This window comes from Cebus imitator, unplaced genomic scaffold (genome assembly GCF_001604975.1).
Source record: "Cebus imitator isolate Cc_AM_T3 unplaced genomic scaffold, Cebus_imitator-1.0 Scaffold331, whole genome shotgun sequence".
Classification (NCBI taxonomy): Eukaryota; Metazoa; Chordata; class Mammalia; order Primates; family Cebidae; genus Cebus; species Cebus imitator.
Window position 1 is genome coordinate 1,848,510 of NW_016107646.1, and position 23,762 is coordinate 1,872,271.

At 36.6% G+C, this 23,762-nt stretch overlaps 1 protein-coding gene and 1 pseudogene across 1 annotated transcript in view; both read left to right on the top strand.

Moving 5' to 3' along the window:
* The window catches only part of VPS13B (vacuolar protein sorting 13 homolog B), an 829,147-nt gene that overhangs the window by 658,340 nt on the left and 147,045 nt on the right, over positions 1 to 23,762 (top strand). The window contains exons 36-39 of the mRNA XM_037730112.1: positions 5,612 to 6,019; positions 19,096 to 19,298; positions 22,329 to 22,536; positions 22,863 to 23,047. Of these exons, the coding sequence (XP_037586040.1) occupies positions 5,612 to 6,019; positions 19,096 to 19,298; positions 22,329 to 22,536; positions 22,863 to 23,047 (1,004 nt within the window). The remainder of the gene's footprint in view (positions 1 to 5,611; positions 6,020 to 19,095; positions 19,299 to 22,328; positions 22,537 to 22,862; positions 23,048 to 23,762) is intronic.
* Positions 1,781 to 5,595, top strand: LOC108286895 (annotated as a pseudogene).

Sequence of the window (23,762 nt, forward strand, 5' to 3'; positions counted from 1 at the left end):
AGTATCAGCAGCTTCAGTATTTACCTCTCTATGGATGCTTTGCCAGTCTGCAGTCAGGGAAATGGATTCCTTAGGTTCAGCAGTTGGTTTATGTGGATATTTGGGCAACCTCCTGGGTAGGTTACTAAAGTGTTTCTACCAGATGAGTACTTCTGACCCTTCTTTAGGTTTTCATTTTATAAACCCAAGAAAAAGCAGACAGCTTCAGGATCCAACATCTAAATCTTCTTTCTACTTTAGCTTTGTTTTGTTTTTGTGTTCTATTGATCATTTGTTAAAATTGCTCTCTTTTTTTTTTTTCATTGTTGTTAAAGGTATTATTTTTTGTGAGGCCACAAAATTTGGAAGCCCATATACAGGGATGCAGAGGCAAATGTGTGGGTCATTTTAGCCATCCAATTTATCTAAAATATTTTTCCCACCAGCCTCTTCCAGTACCCAAATTCTACAAGTCAAAAATAATGATGTTTTTCAACAAATGTTGCTGAAATAACTAGATAGCCACGTACAAAAGAATGAAGTTGAACCCCCACCTCATACAATATACACACAAATGTTGATTCAGGAAAGATCATAGACCTACACATAAGAGATAAAACTGTAAAATTCTTAAAAGAAGACATAGGTGTAAATCTTTGTGACCTTGGGTTAAACAATGGTTTCTTGGTATGACACCAAAAACACAAGCAAAATAACAAACATATTGGACTTTGCAAAAATTAAACTATTTTATGCTGCAAAAGAGTGCAGATAACCTACAGAATGGGAGAAAATAGTTGCAAATCATATATCTGATATGATATATCTGATATGTATAAATCATATCTCTATATATGAAAACATAATAGTCTTATAATTTGTATCCAAAACATAAAAAACTCCTACAATTCAATAATAAAAGGATAAATAATCAAATTTTAAAATGAGCAAAGGGTTTGAAAAGATATTTATCCAACAATATATACAGTAAATAAGCACATGAAAAAATGCCAAACATCATTAGTAGTTAGGGAAATACAAATCAAAATCACAATGGGATACTCCTTCACACCCACTAGGAAGGCTGCAGTCAAATATATCTTTGCAGTCCCACTGCTAGGTATATATTTCAGAAAATTAAAAGGCAAATTTGCACACACATATTCATAGCAGCATTATTCATAATCGCTAAAGAGTGGAAACAACCCAAATGTTCATTAAGTGATAACGGACAAGAAGATTGTGTTATATGCTTATGTTGTGGTACTATTCAGCCACAAAATGGAATGAAGTATTGATACATTGATACATGGATGAACCTCAAAGCATTATGCTATATGAAGGAAACCAGACACCAAAGATCACATATTATATGATCCCATGTAGAGACAGAAAGAAAATTAGTGGTTTCTTGGGGCTGAAGGGGAGAATGAGTGAGGAGTGACTGCTAAATAGTATGGGGGGGGGGGGGGAGAGAGAGAGAGAGAGTGTGTGTGTGTGTGTGTGTGTGTGTGTTGATTATAATCTGGGATGAGACAGTGGTGATGGTTGCATAACTGTGTATAGTAAAAACAATAAATTGTATCCTTTTAATAGGTAATTTTATGGCATGTGAATTATATGTCAATAAGGTGTCTTTTAAAAATAATTCCTTTAAATTAAGGTGTTTTTCCTTTTTAAAAACATGGGGAGAAAGAAATGTTTTAGTATTTTGTGCAGGTGACTCAAGTGTCTGACCCTTTCCAGTGCACAAGTAGCTAGAAGCAAGACTCAGTGTTTTGCTAGGCCTGATAAGAAAACAATGTCCGGGCGGGAGGGAACTAACACAAGAGATGGGACCCTGAGAGAGCCTTGGTATCTAGGAGCAAACCCAGAGATCCTGATGTCTGAAGAAGGTGAGAAGGGACCGTGCTCTTGAAGATGGAGTATATTAAGTATGAGTGAATGCGTAATCAATCATGAAGCCTTGATGAGAACTTCTGGGTAGTCTGGGGGATCTTGCTTGTCTCACCTATGCCAACATCCTGGGGTGGAGGAGTGGTGCGAATCTTCCATTTGGCTGCTGCACTCTGGTCCACCCTGTGTACCGTTCCTTCAGAGGCAGTCACCTTGGCTGTTGGGCTTTGAGGCCTGAGTGCCCACGCACAGTGGCAAGAGTGCCATGGGCCTCCATTGCAGTGGTGTGGTCGCAGGACCTCAGTGCCTTCCTGTGCACAGATGGCACTCTTTGCACCCTACCTGTGATGACTTGATAGTAGAGAAGTCCCCCAAGTCCTTCAAGGACAAGAACAAGAAACTCGTTATACAAGCTTATGCCGGGTATACAGCCCCACCCACCCCACAGAAGTGGTGGTGAAGAAGTCCCTCTGGCAGAGGCAGCAGGATGAGCTGAAGTGCTACTGCCATGGCTTCCACCTGCTGTGGAGCCACACCAAGATGGCGGCGCACATGCTCTGGCGCATCCTCCCCAGCCACACCTTGACCAGCCAGGAGTGCAGGCAGTTTCTACGGATCTACACCACCCTCTTCCGCTTGGTTCAGTTCCTCATGTTTGTGGTGGTCCAGTTCATGGAATTCCTCCCACCCGTGACCTTGAAGCTCTTCCCCAACATGCCATCATTCACATTTGAGACCCAGTTCATCAAGGAGGAGAGGTTGCAGAAGGAACTTCAGGTCAGCCTGGAGCTGGCGAAGTTCCTCCAGGACACCATCAAGAAGAGGGTCTTGAAGAACAAGGCAGGCAAGGGCAGTGCCACCAGACTACTCTGTTTTTCCAGAAGATCCAGGAGATGGGGGAAGAGACCCAGCAATGAAGAAATCATGCGTTTTTTCAAATTATTGGAGAATGAGCTGACCCTGGACAACCTGTCATGGTCGCAGCTGATGGCACTGCGCATGCTGCTGGAGCTGCAGTCCATTGGCACCAACAACTTCTGCGCTTCCAGCTCACCATGCAGCTGTGTTCCATAAAGGGCGACAGCAAGCTGATTGCTAAGGAGGGGTGAACAGCCTGAACATCAGGTAGCTGCAGGCAGCCTGTGGGGAGCGAGGCATGTGAGCTATACGTCAATGTCAGTTGTCAGCTACTCAGCATCAGCTGAAGCAGTGGCTGGACCTGCACCTGCATCAGAAGATCCCCATATCTCTCCTCATCCTGTCCCAGCCTATGTACCTCCTAGACACCGTCTTGCCAGCCAACCAGCTCAAGTCCATACTGCAGTCCCTCCCGGAGATTGTGGCAAAGGAAGCGCAGGTGAAAGTGGCCAAGGTAGAGGGTGAGCAGGTGGACAACAAGGCCAAGCTGGAGGCCATGCTGTAGGAGGAGGAAGCCATCCAGCAGGAGCACCACAAGGAGGTGCAGAAGTGCTCGGAGGTGGAAAAGGATGTCAAGCGTGAAGGTATAGAAGCCACTCCTCGAAGGCCAGGGGCCTAACTGCAGCCAGAAGTGCTTGACACAGTCCTATGGTCAGAGACGCTAAAGGACGCTGCCCCACTGCTAGAGAGCTCTAACGAGGAAGAAATAACTAAGGAGGAAATAGACATCCTCAGCAATGCCTGCTGTAAGCTGAAGGAGCAGAAGTTGCTCACCGAGGAGAAGATGGAGCCGGAGCTGCTGAAGGAGGACATGCAGGACTACAGCAAGGATTTGCAAGAGATGAAGAAGGAACTTTCAAACACCAGTGAAGAAACATGTGTAGAAGAATCTAAAGCCAGCAAGATACTGACCAAGAGGGTGCAGCAGATGATCAGGCAGATGGAGGACTTGATCTTGCACCTGGAGATGGACCAGCAGCTGGAAACTGGGCCTGGCCTAGGGCATGCCTCGGGGGAGAACACCATCACTGTTGCTGAGCTCATCAGCACCACACTGTGAAGCAAGTCAGGCAGTCCAGAAAACAAGCTCACTAGCCTGGCCAAAGCACTGGATGAAGACAAGAATGGCAAGGGCAGCACTGACAACCTTGTCAGCATGATTGAGTTTGTAGACAAAGATGTTCACATCTCTACCAGCCAGGTGGCTGAAATTGTAGCAACCTTAGAGAAAGAGAAAATAGAGGAGAAGGCAGAGAAGGAGGCCGCAGAGCTGAAAAGCTAGAGCTGCCAGCCTGGGCACCCTTCCTCCTGCTCCCCGACTGCCCTGGCGAGGGCCGTGAGAGCAATTGCTTTGAGGTGATTTTCAGTGGCTCATGTAATTCCTTGGCTAGAATGGATCAGAGGCTTCCATAATCAAGTAAATTTTAATTTTCATCATTCCACGGAAATTCAGTCAGTCGAGAATCCTGGAACCCCTCCACAGAATCATGTTGGATCCACCCTGTGATGTGGTGCAGCTGCCACACCTGCCTAACTCCAGAGACTACTGGGCCAGGCTGGGGCAGGAAGGTGCCCCCTCATATGTGCCCACCTGTCTTGGCTGCCTTGTCCCCAGGGAGGAAGAGAATGAGGACTGCATTGACTCTGCCCACACAGAGATGTCAGCTTTGCCCACCCTCAGAGATTCAGGAGACACAGCCCAACCTCCTCAGGGCTGAAGATGCCTCCATTCGTCTGTGAGCCTTGATTTCTAGATATTGGTGTCAATAGATCTGTCTTCCTTCACACACAAAAAAAGAATATTACATATGATTTATAACTTAATAATATGCCTAATGACTTTGCTATTCCTAGCTTCATTTGGGGTTATATCTTCTGTTACATCCTCAAGCTCTGATGAAATGAACACTTGTTAGGGTCAGTGAAGCTCAAACATTCATCAAATACATAGATATGTAAGACACATTGTGCTAAGCACTGAGTTATAAAGATGTGTGGCATGCTCTGTCTTAATGTTGCTTGTAGTCTTTTGTCTTTTTGATAATATGAATAGAACGAGGTGATTTTAGATGAAATAAGAAGGTTAAAAACAATATGGCTAGTTTTTGTGTCAGGTAAGTAAGATACAAAGAACGACAACATCTGGTATATGGTACATATAAAATGGACTACAGATTTAAAGAAATATAAGTCTACCAGTGTTACATTGGGCAAGGTATTTGAACTTTTATCAATGCAGAGTGTAGGGAAAGGTACAGGGACTCTTCTGGTTTGCAACAGGTCATAACAGGGAAACACATTTTCTGCATAAATGATTAGAGAATGGTAGGGAAGGCTACTTCAGCCAGAAACTTGGATAAATATTTATCAATAATACCATTATTTGTGTCAAACATTGTTCTGGGTAGTAAGGAAAGCCCTTTTTTTTTTTTCTTTTTTTTGGAAGAAAGGCTAGTTTCAGATCAATAACAAACTAGAGAAACTGCTTCATTTTGCCTTGGAGTGTTAGGGCAGAGTGGAAATGGACAGCCTTAATATCCTTGTATCAGGGCCACACATGGATATCAAGGCTGTCACAAGGATTAGCCAGGAATGTAGGCATGTATGTAGTCCAAGGAGAATTCTCCTTCAGGTAACAACATGGAAAGAATCTTTTAAGTGATGAGTAAGAGAGATATCATGTTCTGGTTATCCTAATGAGTCCATAATATGGAGCTTGGGACACTTAAATAGGAGCTTGACAGAGAAGTCAAGGCTTATATTCAATAAGAAAGCTTCAATAATTGTTGTTTTTTTTTTTTTTTTTTTACTTCTATAGCAGATATCAATTTGGATATATCAAAGCCTTTGAAAGCAAACCTGAGTTTCACCAAACTGGATCAGATAAACCTTTTTTTAAAGAAGATTAAAAATGCTCACAGTTCAGCACATAGTGAAGAGACTTCAGCCCTGCCCAACACCATGGCGAATAAGGATGATCTTCCAGTCTCCAAATATTACCGTGGAAAGTTGTCTAAACCCAAAGTTCATGGTGATGGAGTACAAAAGATTTCAGTTCAGGAAAACATGTGGAGAGCTGTTTCCTGCTTTCAAAAAATTTCTGTTCAAACTACTCAGATTGTGATCTCCATGGAAACTGTCCCCCATGCTAGTAAACCATGCCTGTTAGCATCTCTTTCAAACCTCAGTGGAAACCTTAGTGTCAAAGCAGCACAAAAAGTACCTGGTAAGTCACAGAAAAGGGGAGGGGGGGAGACAGGACAAGCAATATGATTTGTTAACATCTGAAAATGCATCATTTTCAAGATTTATATTATGTAGAAGTTAAAAGTTATAAAGGCCATTAGAGATGAGGACACTTCTGTTTTGTGACCTTGTTTTTAGATGTAATTTTAGAACAAATCCTTTTAGATATTTCAATGTCTAAACAGAAATGTTTCTATCCTCCTCTTGAGGCATGTTCTTACGGGTGTCTTGAAAACTGTTAATTGCTAAATTTCCTTTTACCTAAAACAGCTATAGTGGAACAACAGTATATAAGTTTTGTGAACCATTAGAATAGTGGTTCTCAAAGTATGATCTCAGGACTAGCAGCATCAGCATCACCTGGGAAATTGTTAATTCTCAGACCCCACCCATGACTTACTGAATCCAAAACTCTGGGCATGGAGCCCTGAAATCTGTGCTTCAACAAGCCCCACAGGTGATTCTGAGGCACAGCATTAAGTCACTGGTAACTGTTTACTTAAAAAAGAAAAGTTGCTGTGGTGGCAGATATGCTACACAAAGTATAACAGAAGCCAGGATTCAACTTTGTAAGAATGCTATTGAGGCATTTTATCAGGCAACAACACCTGGCAAGGCAAAGCTGTGCTTCTGTGCCTAGCCTAGCAAAGGGAGGGACAGATCCTGCAAACTGAATGTCATCGATGGGAGGAGAGGTGAGAAATCAACCAGCAGTGACATCTACATTTGCCTCTTCTGTTACCATGACTAAATTCTTACATACTTTTTCAAAAAGAGTGGGCAGAAGGATTGTGAGGAGGGGAAGAGGAAAGGCAAGACACAGGTGGGAAATAACAGTTTTCAATCACAGAAACTGCTACTGTAAAATTTCAGGGCATAAGGCCAGAAATTTTGCTCTGAAAGTAAATGTAGCAAAAGGGAACCATGTCTTTTCCCACTTTAATTTGTGGAGGGAAATAGGGGATTGGGGATAGTGTAGGGGATAAAGTAAATCCTTATATGCAACTTAGTTGCTTATCAAAAAGTAATTAAATGGCAGCTGCAGACTAACTGTAACTTAGTTCCATATAGCCAGTTTGGGCTTAGTAGTTAAAAGAGAAAGGAAAAGTTTTATAGCTGAGAAGTGTGAATTTTAGGCCAAAACGGATGATTTATTTCTTTCTCACCAGAAATATTTGTGACCAAGCCAACTAAAAGCTCTGTGTTTTTTTTTTTTTTTTTAATTGTCTTAAAAGTTATGAGTGAAAAAGGTAAGGTCCATGGGACATGAAAGACTATGAAATACTGAAGTATCTGATGTATCCACAAATAAACTGCAACCCAGACAACACTGGGCCTATTCCCATGCCTTTCCAATTGTCCCTCAGTCATAGCAGGGAAAGGTTAAGACTCAAACAAAATGGAAGAATTTAAACATACTGTACTCACTTCCAGGTCCTTTTTTTTTTCATCCTCATTGCTTTGTTATTCATTTGATACTCATATTTTATCCGTGTTTAATGATGTCTGTCTTTCGTAAACATCTCTACAATATTAAGAAACCCTTCTCTCACTAAGCTGTATGAATTAGTAAACTCTAGTTTTGGAACTTGTTTTTTTCCCCTTTATATAGGAAAAACAACATATCCTTAATCCTTTTACAAATATGTTCTTAAATCTAGTTAAACACAAAAATGGCAACTATAGCTTTGACTAAACGTGCTTTATACAGCTCTAACATGCAGGGTCCAGCAAATATTTTAAAGTAATTATTTGCCTCAAATCAAATCTCAGTTGAGGTTAGCTACTTAATAGGAACAATTTTGTTATGAGACTATAATGAACACCAAAATATATTTTTACTGCAATTTTTTCTTTATGCATACTCAAACAGTTTAGGATGATAACAAGTTTAGCAAAATAATAATAAACTGTAATTACATGAAATTAGACTATATTAACTTCTAGTTATAAGGACTGATTTCTCGGGAAATTGTGATTAAGAGATTGGTACATATTTTTTCAAAAAAATTATTTTAACTATATTTTTATAATAAAACATAATTTAAGCTTTGAACATTAATTTCATTTTGTAGTCAAATGTCTTAAAAATTCATGCTTTGCAATTTGGATAAAATATATGTAAACATATATTCAAAGTATAATTTTGGTAAGTGGTAAAAAACTATCCACCACCAAAAAGCAAATATACTCACATAAAAGCCCCCTACCAGTAGTCATATTTCTTTTTGTAGTTTTCAAGTGACATTGTTCTACATTCAACTGAAATTTTTTATACTGTAGTATATTTTTGAGCTCAATGAAGTTAATGTCAGATTTTTATAGTTTGAATCTAATACAGAAATGCTTAACTGTGTCTTTGATTTTACAGTTTATATAACTGTTGTGACCATCTGCAGCAGCTGCACTTTTCAAAATTATTTGCTGAACCAAATTGAGCACAGTGACAAAAGTAGTCATCTCAGATGTACTATTAAACAGAAAGAAAAAGGAGCATTGCCTTGGTACAGTATAGCCATCTGCTGTACAGATGTTATTGTATAGAATGACTTCAGATAAAATAATTGTAGAAAATTTTCATTAAAACCTCAACAATTTGCACTTGTTTATGCGAATCTGCATAACTCCCCAATGAGACAACACACTTGGGGTTTCGTTGGTTCTCACTCACTTTCTCTTTGATCCTTTTTGATGTGCTGACTTTAATAAACACAGTCAAAAACACTGTGCAAAAACATCATGGAAAAAACTACAAAGGAACAATTATAGCAGCAGAAACTAATCCCTAACTTACGCAAGCTATTTTTAGTGAAGTATTTTTTTAACACTCTTTATGTGACAGTGTTATATAAACAGGGTAAAACAGTCCTTTCCAGATGAGTTTTAATTTAGGAGCCAAAATAGATTTGTAATGCTAGAGGAATCTTATGTGCTAAGTAATATCTAGAGAAACACCATTGAGAATATGTTTTAGGTATGTTTTCTTATTTTTCAAAGGTAGAAAAATATTTGAGTTCACCTAATGATTATATTTTTTTATCATCTAAACTGTCATAAGCTTACTGGAAGTGTATGCGAAAGGAAATAATATGATCGAAAGGCATAAGTTAATTTTTCTCCCCTGAACATTCTCAATACATTTAAATAATCTGTGCTTTCATATTTATTTACTGATTTTTAAAACTAAATATTTATAAATGATTGACTGAAGCAGTTAAAGGAATTATTACTTGGAATGAAGCAAAATGGTTCAATATTTTCTACTTTACAAAAAATATCTACTAGTTCTGCTTAGCCTCCTGCATTATTCTTTGACCCTAAACTATGGGAGTTTCATGGGATTTGATTTTTTTTTTTTAATTCTACTCTGCAGATACTGGTGTAGCAGTGACTTACAATAACCTAACCCTTACTTCTGTTAGAATACTTATGTTATCTCATGAATCTTTGGTAAAATGACCCAAAAGTTCTGATTTCAGTAGATGTAATGCCTATATTTTTAAAGTTGGTATATAATACAGCTGAAAATCCTATGATTGTATTAAAAGTACATATCCTTTAGAAATTATATTTTAAAATATTTTAAAGCAGATAATATTTCTTTTGCTATTCATTAAATTTATCCCATTCTATAGTATTTTCTTAAAAAAAAAATAAAAGCTTTCCCTTACATGTACATACAACACAATCTTTTTTGCCATTTGAAGTATATAGCTATAAATTGTGAACTGGCAGTGTAGCACTTTCCAGAGGCAGGGTGGAGAGCAAGCTACAGACTTTAGCTCCCCTTGTCAGAGTAAATTATGGCTCTATTTGGGCGGCACTCCTTAGATTTCGACAAGCGAACACAGTTCAGAGCTGTGAAATAGCTGTACTTTAGGCTGCCTTGCTCTTTCTTGGGGGCACTTAGATTGGCAGCCTCTGTGTATGTAGATAAGGAAAAGGAAAATAGAACATGAGCGAGTTAGATGAAACAAAAGATTGGGGGAAGAACCGTAATAAGGTCATCTTGGCTGGCATTTTAGTCAGAATTTGGAAGAATTTAGACAGATCCCCTGCCATAAGGACTTGGGTGACTTTCCACCCAAGCCAAAAACAGTGAGTTGAACTCCTTCTAGTCAAAGGGCTATGGCTTATGTAACTTTCACTACCCCAGCCTCTGTCATCCAGATGTAGTTATCTTTTTGAATAAACAAAAGTAGAGAGAGAAAGCATGCCGCATTATTTTTCACATACACAAACTGTCTCTTCTAACATTCACTGAATTCAGGACCAGTAACATGTAAAGAACCTAAAGTTCCTTTTCATGTATTGAAAAGTGAAACCAGGTCATTAATTGATAAAAAGTAGAGCTCCAGCTTTTCATTCTATAGTTAACTGGATTTCCTAAGGAAAATCTTATAAAGCGTTGTCATAACCTTTGGATACTGCAGAGATGCAAGTTAGCCTAAGGGGAAATAAAACATTAAATTAAATATGACTACCTAAAATAATATCATGCAATAACCAGCCAATTACAACATGCAATAACCAGCCAATTACAACATCCCAAAGTCTTTTGTTACTTTTAGAAAGAAATAACATCTCTGTCCAATGCCTGAACAATAGGAAGTGAGTTCTTGGACAGTTAAAGCCAGAGGACAAACTTAACTTTTAAGCAGCCACTGAGGATTGAAGTGGAAGTACAGCTTGTAGACAGCTACACAAATCACTAACAACTCTTAGTGAATATTGGGTGTGGGCATCAGGGTCCTGTCATTTTTGACACTATGTCCCAAGTAGCTTAAACCCAACACTCAGGGAAAGGTGGAGACCTCATTGGCTCTGTAACATCTGGGATTTTATTTGTCATTTTGGCATACCCCACAAGTGCAAAAGAAAGAGTAAAAGGGGATTATCTTGACAATGAAATGAGTTACTGAATCTTGTGATAATGAAAAGCAGAAGAATTCTAATGCCTTTCTATAGTCCCTGAGGTAGAGGTGCATTTATAGTTTTGCAGAAGTAAAATGTAGGCGGGAAGAACAGATGGCCTAGAGTCCATGAAACATGACACCTCCCCCTCCCAGGACTGAGTACCACTATTAATACTGGTCAGATTCCCCCCTATTACTTTATAACAAGGTTCAAAGTTGCTACTGATAAACTGACATGTATTTCTTATTTTACCCTTAAATTACCTGTAGATTACTGATAATTTTTGACTATGGTATATTTTTGTATATCCTGGTGAACCTTGAGGCATTCAACAAAAAATAGAAGAGGAATTTCTAAAAATTGGATGGGAAATAAGTAGAACAAGTAAAATTATCTTAACGTTTTTCAAAATAATATCCCATATCATTTTTCTAATATGATGAGAATAAAAACCATAAATGTATTAGATACTATAATTCTCCTGTCCTCCTCTTAGAAATTATATGCAGTGGAGAAGACATCTCAACATACAAATTGTATTATCTTTGCTATAACTGTTATGTGACTAGACTAGACATTATTAATTACCACTACCTTAGAAAAGATCTTTTTCACACCCTCAAGAAGAGAGATTAAAAATTATGACTGTTTGACATTGTTAAAAAACACTAGTAGATTTGTGCTGCTCAGCTGTATTTACATAGTCATTTAATGTTTTGTTTAGCCAAATTATGTAAATACAATATTTTACATCTTTTATTTTGGGATAGATATTCATTGTCCTGTGATAAAGAGCTTGTACATCTCTTAAAATGTTCTTTATGTACATTTTTTGTTTGAGTGCTATGTGGTTGCAATAGCTGTTTTAGATTCCAAAGGAAAGCCTTTAAAATACATAGGATAGTAACTTCAGAGATATAGAAGATATCCATTAAGTTGAGTTTCTAGTGTATGTATTTCAAAGCTGCATAAAAATAAAAGTTATCTAATAAGCAGCAAACTTAGGATATCAGAGCGATCTCATGTGCTGTGGGGTAGTGAACATGATGTACCTGCCCAGCCTTTCGTAGAGGGAGATGAGCTCATTTCAGAGAGATAACCATCTCTGACTTTTTCTTCTGATTCATCACTGACCTGAACTCCATTTGAACCTTGTTAGACAAAAAAACAAGCAGAATTCCTGGCCCAAACTATAAAATATAATTAAGCCCTTTTGAAATGATGTGTAAAAGAACATTGCTGTACCCCCACTTATAACCACCACCACCACCACCGCAACCAATAAAGTTAAATCAAGCACTGCCTGTAATGGATTAAAATAATAAATGTTCCTGGATTTCAGTGTTTGAAGTACTTGAAGAAAACAGGCTCCCAGCAGCCGGGGTAGCTGAATGCAAGAGAGACATTTATTAATGACGAGTTCAAGGATTTGGCCTGTTTAAGATCATTACTTTCTGTTTACCGTGTGTTACACATCCCTTGTATTTTTACACAGCCCACATGTGTCCACATGCAATAATGAAAAGCTTTTTCCCAACAAAAGAATTGTTAATTGTGTAAATATGGTTCTCTTGGGGAATATGAAATCTTCGTAAGACTCTGCTCCCTTCTAATGAGAAATCCTGTGTAGTCATTATAGTCTTCCATGTAAATTCACCTTCAAATCTTATCTTTAGCCAAATTAGTCATTTCTGGTTATTGGTTTTAGTTACCAAATTCCAAACTTAATCTAGACTCTTTGCTAGAAAACTGCTGGCCTCAGGGTATTTGTTTTAGAATTGTGTCCCATTACATTGGACCTTGTGTGTCCCATGTACTCTAGAAAAGAAAAATCAGTGCTTTTTCTTTTGTCTGCTTCATATGATAAAGAACCTTTTCTCTGGATTTATTAACACATTTGGAAAAAACAACTGATACAGGTTTTACATATACACATATTAAAGCATTGTGTTTCTTGGGAAGGATTAAAAAAAGGGCCTTTGAGATAACAAAAATGCTGTCGATCAACATGCTGCTATCTCATTGTATAAAATGTTATTGGAGAAGAAAGTTTCCAGCCCTAATAATTAAGTACTAGAGACTTTTTTCTTAATAGCCTCTCCTTTGCATCCTAATGATAGCCCTTATTAGTTTAATATTAAGTGAAATGGACAAGTATTGTGGCCCCAGCCCACGGACTGTGGAAAATAAAAGATTAGAAGTAAATCTCTATCCCCCACTCGACTGAATTTATGACAGCATTTAGTTTTGCCTGTGGTCACAGCAAATTGCCCCCTTGCCCATCTAAGCCAGTAGGCTGTTTGCTAGGAAAGCTTCTAGCAAAGCAACCCTGACAGTGATGAGTAACTGACAACATATCTTAGATGTTCTTTTACTCCCTGGTTGGTCCACTGGACTTGTTAGCTGTGTTGACATAACACACTGAGGCTGTGCAAGAGAACTGAGGACAGGGAAAAGCATTTATTTACAACCCAGTTACCAACTGGAAAAATGAAATTACTAAGAACTAATAGCAGTAGTTTGTATAAAGCAACATGGTGCTGAAAAGAGGCAGACAGAATCTGCATCCCAGCCCTGCTACTTACTGACCAGTTTGTTGTATCAAAAGTCACTCTGTAGTGCATTTCCCAGATGAAGGCAAAAATATTTAAATCATAGACTTTGAGAGGATTCGGTGACTTAAAGTATGCAGAGTACCTGGCACATTGCTTGGCACAAATTAAGTGCTGAGTAACTAAATACTGGTCTTTTTATATACTCCTTTCCCTGAAATCAGACCACATGAATATGGAGGTCATAGATTATTAAATATCACAGCTGAAAATTACCTTAAAGGTCATCCTTTTTTTTTTTATCACTAACCTTTATTATCTTTTTCTGCCATTGACCTCATGGTCCAGACACATTGCATTTGGTATTAGATAGCTAACTATGCCAACCTGATATAGTTGTAACCAAAACAAACAAAACTTTAGAACACCTCTACAACCTAGTCTCAGACAAATTCATCATTTCTTTTAGGCTCTGAGGAATACTAAAAATCACTTACAGATCACCATTACTATGTGGGACCCACTAAGTGTTAAGGACCCTTGGGTTGAAGTCCACGGAGCTGGTCTTAACTTCTTCATTGAGTAGAGAATGGAGAGGTTAAGCAGTTTGCCCAGGGATACTATGGTGGAGCTGAAATTATAACACACGTCTCCTGGCTGCTGGCCTTTCTGTTATATCAATCTTTCAAAACCTGGATTATGTAGATAGATCAAAACCATTTTCTAAGGCATTGCAGTAAATTACTTAGCAAGTCATGTTGTTTTCAACATTATTTGAGTAAATTTTTACCAATTTTTCCATCCATGTGACTTACTTTAAAAAATAATTGATTCTGCATTAGTTTCCTTGCATAATTCAATTAACCAGCTACTGTATTCATCCCAGAAACTTTTCAAGTATGTATTTGCTGCTATTCTTTCCTGTGTAAGAAGCTTGTCATACACTTTCCAGTATGTACAGTCAGATCTGCCAGTCTTTTTTTTTTAACATAGCCACATGATCCAATCAAGTTTTATTTTTCTAATAAACTAACACAACTGTAAAAACAGTGAGCATGGTGGCAGATTGGCCGGAAAAAAAGAGGCAAAGCATATCCACCATCACCCTTTGGTATTTTTAGTTTTTGTTTTTCCAGAATCCTAGAGTTCTAAAGCATTTTATAAAAAATACCTTTCCCAGACAATGGCCATGTGTAAGTAGCCAACTCAGTAGACATTTCATCTTTCATAACAAATTCTGCCTTTCTTTATGGGAAAGAAAAAACTCCTCTTCCAGCTATTTGTTTTTCCATTTTCTTATGTCCAAATAAAAAGGTTTGAATTAAACTAGGGGGTCCCAGCTTTTACTCAACGGTAGTGACTGAGTCATAGTCCCTGGGAAATGGAAATCTCACCTATGAGAAGTCATCAGGTGCTTTGAGAAGGGAAACATAGTAGGCTGGCCACCCATTTGGTCTATTATTTTGATAACTAGACTTTTAAGTTCATTTGTTGGGGAATACTGGCACCTTTTACAGCTTAAATGTCAGTGTCCATGTAGTTCTCTGACTGGTTTTGTTATGTTTTGTCCCATATATCATTTCTTCTTGTATTTTAGTTTACTATATTAACAGGTACTACGTGTGTGTGTGTGTGTGTGTGTGTATGTAGGCTTATTACAGAATTAAATATAATTAAATATGATCTGATTAACTTACAGATTCTGATCAAGTTGGGGGAAACACGTTTTTTTTGTGGTTAGAGCACACAATTGCCATTTTTATCTGCTTCAACATACTTGGATGAAGGAATGGAAGACTTTATTTTTAAGGGATTGGTTATGTCTTCATAGACAATACTTACAAAATGTTGTCCTTTTCACATTCTGAGGTTTCCTGATGTTTCACTGTTATGCAGATCAGCTTCTGGATGTATCTAACACATGCTTGCTGATTTTCTAGTAGCCTTAGATTACTCACAGCCGGATAAAAAATTACCTGGATAGGCTTTGCTAGCAATGTCATCATTGACTACTCTTTGTAATGATATATAGAAGCTTGATTTAGATTGCATTTTGCTCAGTCAGCATGTAGAAAGTAGGAGCCTTGCTAAGGGTCTAGTAGATACTGACAATATGGAGCTGGCAGCACTTCGTAAACATTTTTCAAAAGAAGTGGTTTGCATTTATTAGTCTTCTGAAGGAGTATTTGAAAGATCATGAAACCACTTGTTCCTTGAAGTAAAATTTTATGCTCAAAGTATTCAAACAAAGCATGATTGGTTCTGTTCATCACGCCAGTTGTTTCTGAAATTATTTCTCAATGTTGCTACACTTCATTTAGTTTAATTAAATATCTGCAATTAGTTTGCTAAAACTTAAAGTTAAAAGATAAACATAGATTTTTGAAAAAATTCAACAGAAAAATTCAGCAGAAAAGCATTCTTTTGAAGGAAAGGAGGTAGAGGGAAGAAGCCATACTGCATACTTGGTCAAAGTGACTTGATCACATAATTGCTAAATGTGGCATGGGATCCTGAGTGGGTTCCTGGAACAGAAAAAGGACATTGGAGGAGAAACTGGTGAAAAGGAGAAAAGGTTTTAAAATTAGTAGTCTTCTATCACTGCCAATTTACTGGTTTTTGAGAATCATAATCTGATTTTATGTAACTTACTAACATTGAGAAGCTGGGAGAAGGATGTCAAGTTTGCTGAAAGCCTAAAATTGTTTCAGAATTTAAAATTTTTAAAAATGACCTGATCAGCAATTAGGTAACTTTAATAATATTCATGCTTTTAAAGTGTAAGCGATAATTTTAAATCCCAAACTTTTGAATCATATTTTTGAAAAGTTTTTCTTTATTATCTTTGGAAGTTTAGGGAGAAAATACAAGTAGAGAAAATGTAGAGGGCGATTCATCAAATGCCTGTATACTCATGAGCTAGAACAAATATAAACATTTTGTCTTATTTGCTATAAACACAAACACACAGAGAACTTTACAAAATTATTCAGGCCTTCTCCAGTGTTCCAATGTTGAGAAGGTAGTTCTTTATAATTTTTACTTGTAGGCATTTTGTCCAACAGTGCATTTGTCCCCCTAAGAAAAACACATGCCTTAACTCACTTTCTGTTGCCATTTATGCCAGGTTGTTGAATGTATAAATATCTAGTTACATGAAGTCTGAGTAGTCTCTGTGGCCCTAGGTTTATGTGTGTAGTAATATGTAAGTATCAAGGTCATGAAAGACAAAGCTGGGTGATCTGTCGCAGATTCAAGAAGACTAAGAAGTTTTGATGACTAAATCCAGTAGGGATCCTGGGTTGAATCCTAGACCAGAAAGAGGAAAGTAGTGGGGAAAATGGCAAAATTTTAAAAAGATGTATAGATTATTTAAAAGTATCACATTGATTTGGATTTCCTGATTTCAGTGTTTGTACTAAAGTTACATAGCTTGGTGAAGGGCATACAGGAATGTTACACAGTATGTTTTTGCAACTTTTAGGTAGGCCCAAAGTTATTTCAAAATAGAAAACTTTTTCTTTTTTTTTTTTCCAAAGTGAGGGGACCTGGAGTAGATGATTTCTAGATCTCTTCTATCCAGACTTGTTACGTTACAGTGGTACAAAATGAAACCAAAGATATAAGCTCTTTTATTTCCTGTCTACCAATTAAGAAACATGTTGAGACAGGCTGAAAAATAGGATCCGATTGTAAACTATCAATTCAGTTCAATGGAACATGTCCTGAATAGCTGCTGTTGTGCCTAGGACTACACTGAATAACCTGGTCTTTGCCTCCAGCATGATCACTACTTGAGCTTGAAGATGGTATGATCTTTGCTCTGAGTTACTCACATTATTCAGATGTCCCTTCTTTGATGTTTTAAAGTAATGGAATTGGAGAGAATGAAATAGAAATTGATAAGCTTTGGAAATTTGTCAAAGGAAATAAGAACCTTCAAAGAGGGCCTGAAATTTTTCAATCTGGGTGCCTGAATAGATAATGATAACCATTAAATAAGATAAGCAACCTAGGAGGCCTTTGGTACTAAATACTGTGTACAAGGATTCAATATGACTATCACATTAATATTACCACCAGATAATTAAGTATGTCAATATGGGGTTATACAAAGATATGTGTATTTGAAATCCTGACATTCTGTTAATGCCTGTTTATTAAATAATTACAGTGAATTAAGGCTATACTTTTATTCCTTTATGACAAATTTCTGGATGATGAATAGATATATTTCATTTAGTAAATACTTTTAGAAGTTTTAAATATTTTAGAAAAGTAGTGCTGTTAAGTCAGAAAACTATGGCTTATGTTATGGACTCTGTTCATAAAGATTTTTTTTTTAATTTCTGGGTATTTTGGGGCCTGTTTCTTTTATTTTCTGGAGTGGTTTTTTTTTTTTTCTTATAATATATGTTTATTTAGGCTAAGTGAAAGCTTCGAATCAGGATAATTGTAAATGAAACAGTAGTTTCAGTTTCACAATTTGATGAAAATTTTTAAGAAATTGATTTCCACCATGATTATTTTTAAACAAAAGTCTTATCTCTAATGCTTTTGTGGGTGTGCTGCCTTCTCTGGAGGATTAGAGATTGAATATCTTATTTCTGCAGTAGGAATATACAACATATATGAAATTTTCAAGTCTCCACAGAATTGAGAAGTCAATATGGTTACTGTACTTTGAAACATGTGTATACTATGGGCCTAAGGTGTTTTTTAATCTTTAGTCTTTTTAGGGATCAAATATCATTAGAAAAATAAGCCATGGGCATTACAAACGTGGTCTGGTGAAATTCAATATTCACTATGACAATTTAGAATATGAGCTCCTTGGGCGGAAAGTTAACTCACCACTCTAACTTTGCATCTAAATATCTTAAAATGTGCCATTGGTTTTATGAAAAGGTTTTGATCTACACTCCTATTTTAAGTTCAAAAGAAAACCTACATTTTAAAGTGTATTCCTTTTCTGGGTATATTTACTTTGAACTATAGCATATAGTTTTTCTCATAAATCTAACCTGCCACTATCTGTTTTTAAGACTTTGTAAACTTCAAGTGGTTATGATGTGTGAAGTTTGGATTAAACTAAAATTTTTAGAAAACACATGTTACATATTTTGATTGTTTTGAATTTTAACATGGGCTGGTAAAAAACTTAAGTGTCTAGTGGAGTAATACACTGTACTCCGTTACTGTAGGAAATCACAGAAAAATTACCCTTTCCCATCATGTTAACAATAGACAAATGAAGCAGCTGTTCTTATTCTTAATGTAGTTGTTTGAAAAACTTGCACAATTTAATGAAAATGTCTCTACTCATAAAATTTAAAATGCTCACACATGGAAAAAGTCATAATGTTTTGGTAAATATTACTTTGTTAGGAATGTGAATGAGGTATACCTGCTTCATAACTAGAACTCTATATAAATGGCATGGAACTGTGGTGGACTGCCAACTGAGCAAGAAGACTCTGACAAAGGATGAATTAATAATCTTAAAAAATACAGATAGTTCCTTCCCAAACATTTGTTTGGTAAGGATGAATTATATACTCTTCTCTATTTCTTTTGTTTTTTTCAGGCATAATTTTTGGATCATCATTTCTACTCAGTATAAATGATTTTCTCCTTAAAACAAGCCTCAAAGAAAGAAGTCGCATTCTGATAGGACCGTGTTGTGCTACTGCCAATCTGGAAGCTAAATGGTGTAAACACAGTGGCAATCCAGGCCCAGAACAATCCATACCAAAAATATCCATTGACTTAAGAGGAGGTCTGCTACAGGTCTGTGGGTATTGGGCCTACCATAGGTTATTAACTAGCCTTTGTTCATTTTTGAACTGTTTCACTAAATTTCAAATCTTTGTGTGGTAAGAAAGGGTATTTGTCAGATTGCTACTTATTAAATTTTCAACAAATTTATTGAGATATAATTCATATACCAGACAATCTACCTATTTAAAGTATACAATTCAATGTTTTTTAGTCACAGAGTTGCACAATCATTACCACAATCAATTTCATAACATTTTCATTACCACCAACAAAAAACACATATCCATTAGCAGTCACTTACCATTACCCTCTAACCCCTTCATCAGGCCTAGGAAATCGCTAATCTACTTTCTATCTTCATGTATTTGCCTACTCTTGACATTTCATGTAGATAGAATCATATAACCTATGGTCTTTTGTGACTGACTTCTTTCACTTAGCGTGTTTTCACCGTTCATCCATGTTTACCAAGTGTCAATATTTTATTCCTTTTTATGGCAAATAATAATCCATTATATGGATATACCATATTTTATGTATTCATTCATCAATTGATAGACATTTGGGTTCTTTCCACTTTTGGCTACTATGAATAATGCTGCCATGAACATTTGTGTATGACTTTTTGTGTGGACATACATTTTCGTTTCTCTTAGATATATAACTAGGAGTAGAATTGCTGGGTCAATTTTTTTTTTTAATGTGTAGACTTTTTTTTTTTTTTGAGACAGGGTCTTGCTCTATCACCCAGGCTGGAGTACAGTGGTACGATAATAGCTCACTGTAGCCTCAATCTCCCAGGCTAAAGTGATCCTCTTGCATCAGCCTCCTGAGTAGCTAGAACTGTGTACCACCACTCAGCCAGTGTTTTGTTTTTATTTTTTCTCAGAGATGAGGTCTATATTGTCCAGACTGTAGACTTTTCTAACTATTAATACAAAGTAGCCACTCTGTTGCAAGTATAGTGTCACTAGCAATAAATAAGAACCAATTTCTTATATTAAGTATTTTACATGTTATGATACCTGATTTCAACTCTTGATAAATTAGTCACATTGCAACCTCTTAATGCATTTGTCTTAGCAGCCAAGTATAGATTGTTGAAGACATCCAACTTATTTCTTATTTTTATTTGAATGTATTTTAATCTAATCTTTATGTACCTTGATGCCACTCTAAACTTGACACAAATCCAAAATCCTTGAAAGATTCACAGTGATAGAAAATTAAAATAAATTATTGCACAATAATAAAGACATTAAATATGAATTTTCTTTTCTTTTTTCTTTTCTTTTCTTTTCTTTCTTTCTTTTTTCTTCTCTTCTCTTCTCTTCTCTTCTCTTCTCTTCTCTTCTCTTTTCTTTTCTTTTTTTTGAGACAGGATCTCATTTTATTGTCCATCCTGAAGTGCAATGGTGTGATAACAGCTCACTGCAGCTTCAGCCTCCTGGGCTCAAGAGATCCTCCCTATCAACTTCCTGAATACTAGGACCACAAGCATACACCACTATATCTATTTTTTTTTAAGAGATAGGTTCTCACTATGTTGCCCACGCTGGTCTCAAACTCATGGGCTCCAGTGATCCTCCACCCATGCTGGGATTACAGTCATGAGCCCTAGCACCTGGCCAATTTTTTGTTTTTATCTCAAAGTTGTATTGTCTCAGCTTTTCACCAGTTTTGTTTTGTTTTGTTTTTTTTAAATACACGGAGCAAGATTTGGGAAGATCCTAACAACTTACTGTTTTGTGTTGCTCTATCAGAAATCTTCATATATTTAGCAAAAAGCATGTATTACTTTGTCAAGAATATTCATTGTCTTACCTTTTTTCCAAGGCAGCCAGTTAACTTCACGTTAAAAAGTGCAGTGATCTGTTTACATGATCAAGTGCTTAAAAATAAAAAGTAAGAAAATTTTAAAACCACAGCATTAATAAAAGCAAAAACAAAGTGCCGTGTATTATCTCTACATTATAGTCATTGTCTCTTGACAATTTAAAGGCTAGAGCCCAACATTCTACTCCCCAGCTTTACTTTTCACCTATCTCTGTTTTTCAGCATCTAATAAAAATAAGATTGATGAGAACACAAGTAGACTTAGTGTTCGATCTCTTAATTTCATTTCTGAGTTGCCTTAATTCCAGAGAGCAGAACTTAAGCCTAGGGTTTAAAACTTACCCACACAATATAGGGCTATTATATTCTACTACTATATGTTCTTTTGTCTTTTCTGTGTTACCTGGTTCTCTTAGAATTGATAGCTGTGTTGCCTTTATTTAATATTTACAGAGAAATTTAACATTTTTGAAAGTTTTGATCTTCATTATAACCTACTGGTCATTATGTGTCTATAACTTATTAGTTATAGACTAATATTACATACAGAAAAAGAAATCTTAATCTCCATTAGAGGAAACACTAAGTCCTTTTGTTCTGAAACTCTACTGCAGCTTCTGTAGTATAGTTGATTCCTAGGGGCCCTGGAATCCTCTTGTGTTGGCACAGTCTTACTAAACACAGAAGTTGGGAGCCTTCTAAGTTCAGGTTTATTGAAAAGGCTCCCTCTCTTTTTCTTTGAAAAATAAAAGTGCAAAGAAAGGAACCCTATAATAAGGACTGCTTCTTTAATCTCATAACAAAATGGAAAAGCTATTCCACAAAGTTACTATTATGATTTTATTAACATTTTGGCCCAGATGATCTTCTTTGCCTTCTCTCAACTGTAATAGGTGTTCTTTTCCCTCCTAGCTAAATTAATTCATAAACATTACTTTAATCAATATAACTTGAATTCAACATTTTAAATTTGTGGCTATTCACACAAAATATGATGTAATTAATTTTTTGTTGTTTTATATTTACTCAAGCAATAGAATTTTATCCTGTAGTTCAATTACTTTTTAGAAATTATAATTTATTGTAAGTAATTAAATTGAACATAAATACAGTCCTACATTAATTCAAATATGATTATATCTAATTATTCTCAAGAATTATTTGTATTTAAAAGCCATTAGAATTTTTTGTATGATTTTCAAGGTCTTCTGGGGTCAAGAACATTTGAATTGTTTAGTTCTTCTACATGAATTACTCAATGGATACCTTAATGAGGAGGGAAATTTTGAAGTACAAGTTTCTGAACCAGTGCCTCAAATGTCGTCTCCTGTGGAAAAGAATCAGACATTTAAAAGTGAACAAAGTTCAGATGACCTACGGACAGGTCTATTTCAGTATGTACAAGATGCTGGTAAGTAGCAACAGCCTTGGTATGAGAGAATGTGTGTGTGCATATGCGTGTGTGTGTGTGTGCACGCATGCACGTGCGCACATTTTAAATGCGTGTTGACTAATATCACATCGAGATCACTTTCAAAAGTGCATTAAAATTTGCAGTACAAAAATAATACATTATCATTCAGTCTCTCTTTTGGGAAGTTGTTGATTTCTTTCTGCTCCAGAATATATAAAAATGATGAAGCTTCTTTATGTTTTTTTATTCTCATAATTTTTCTTGCTTTACTAAGCCATGTTCCCTTTTAAAATCATGCAATTAATTATACTTTTATTTGACAGAATCTTTGAAATTGCCTGGGGTCTATGAAGTTTTATTTTATAATGAAACTGAAGATTGCCCAGGGATGATGTTATGGAGATATCCAGAACCTAGAGTGCTAACCCTTGTACGAATAACTCCTGTGCCTTTCAACACCACGGAGGATCCAGATATTAGCACAGCAGACCTTGGTGATGTGCTACAGGTATGTAATGACTATTCATTGCAAAATGAAAATGCTGTCAGAAAGGGATGATCATATGTTAGGAAAAATGTTTGGAACATACATATTTCTTACATTGATAGTATCAAAGAGAAATATGCATCTGCGTGTGTGGCATGTGTGTATTCACACACATGTAATAGGATTTTTTAAAATAAGGGAATAATGTAATTCAAATTCATGATACATGGCAATTTTTTTTTTATTGTACTTTAGGTTCTGGGATACATGTGCAGGCAGGATTGTTGCATAGGTACACATATGGCAATATGGTTTGCTGCATCCATCCCCCCGTCACCTACATCTGGCATTTCTCCCCATGTTATCCCTCCACGACCTCCCCAACCCCTTGCTGTCCCTCACTTGCCCCCTCCCTGAAACAGACCGCAGTGTGTGATGCTCCCCTTCCTGTGTCCCTGTGTTCTCATTGTTCAACACCTGACCATGAGTGAGAATATGCGGTGTTTGATTTTCTGTTCTTGTGTCAGTTTGCTGAGAATGATGGTTTCCAGATTCATCCATGTCCCTACAAAGGACACTAACTCATCGTTTTTTATGGCTGCATAGTATTCCATGGTGTATATGTGCCATATTTTCCTTGTCCAGTCTATCGTTGTTGGGCATTTGGGTTGGTTCCAGGTCTTTGCTATTGTAAACAGTGCCACAGTGAACATATGCGTGTGTGTGCTTTATAATA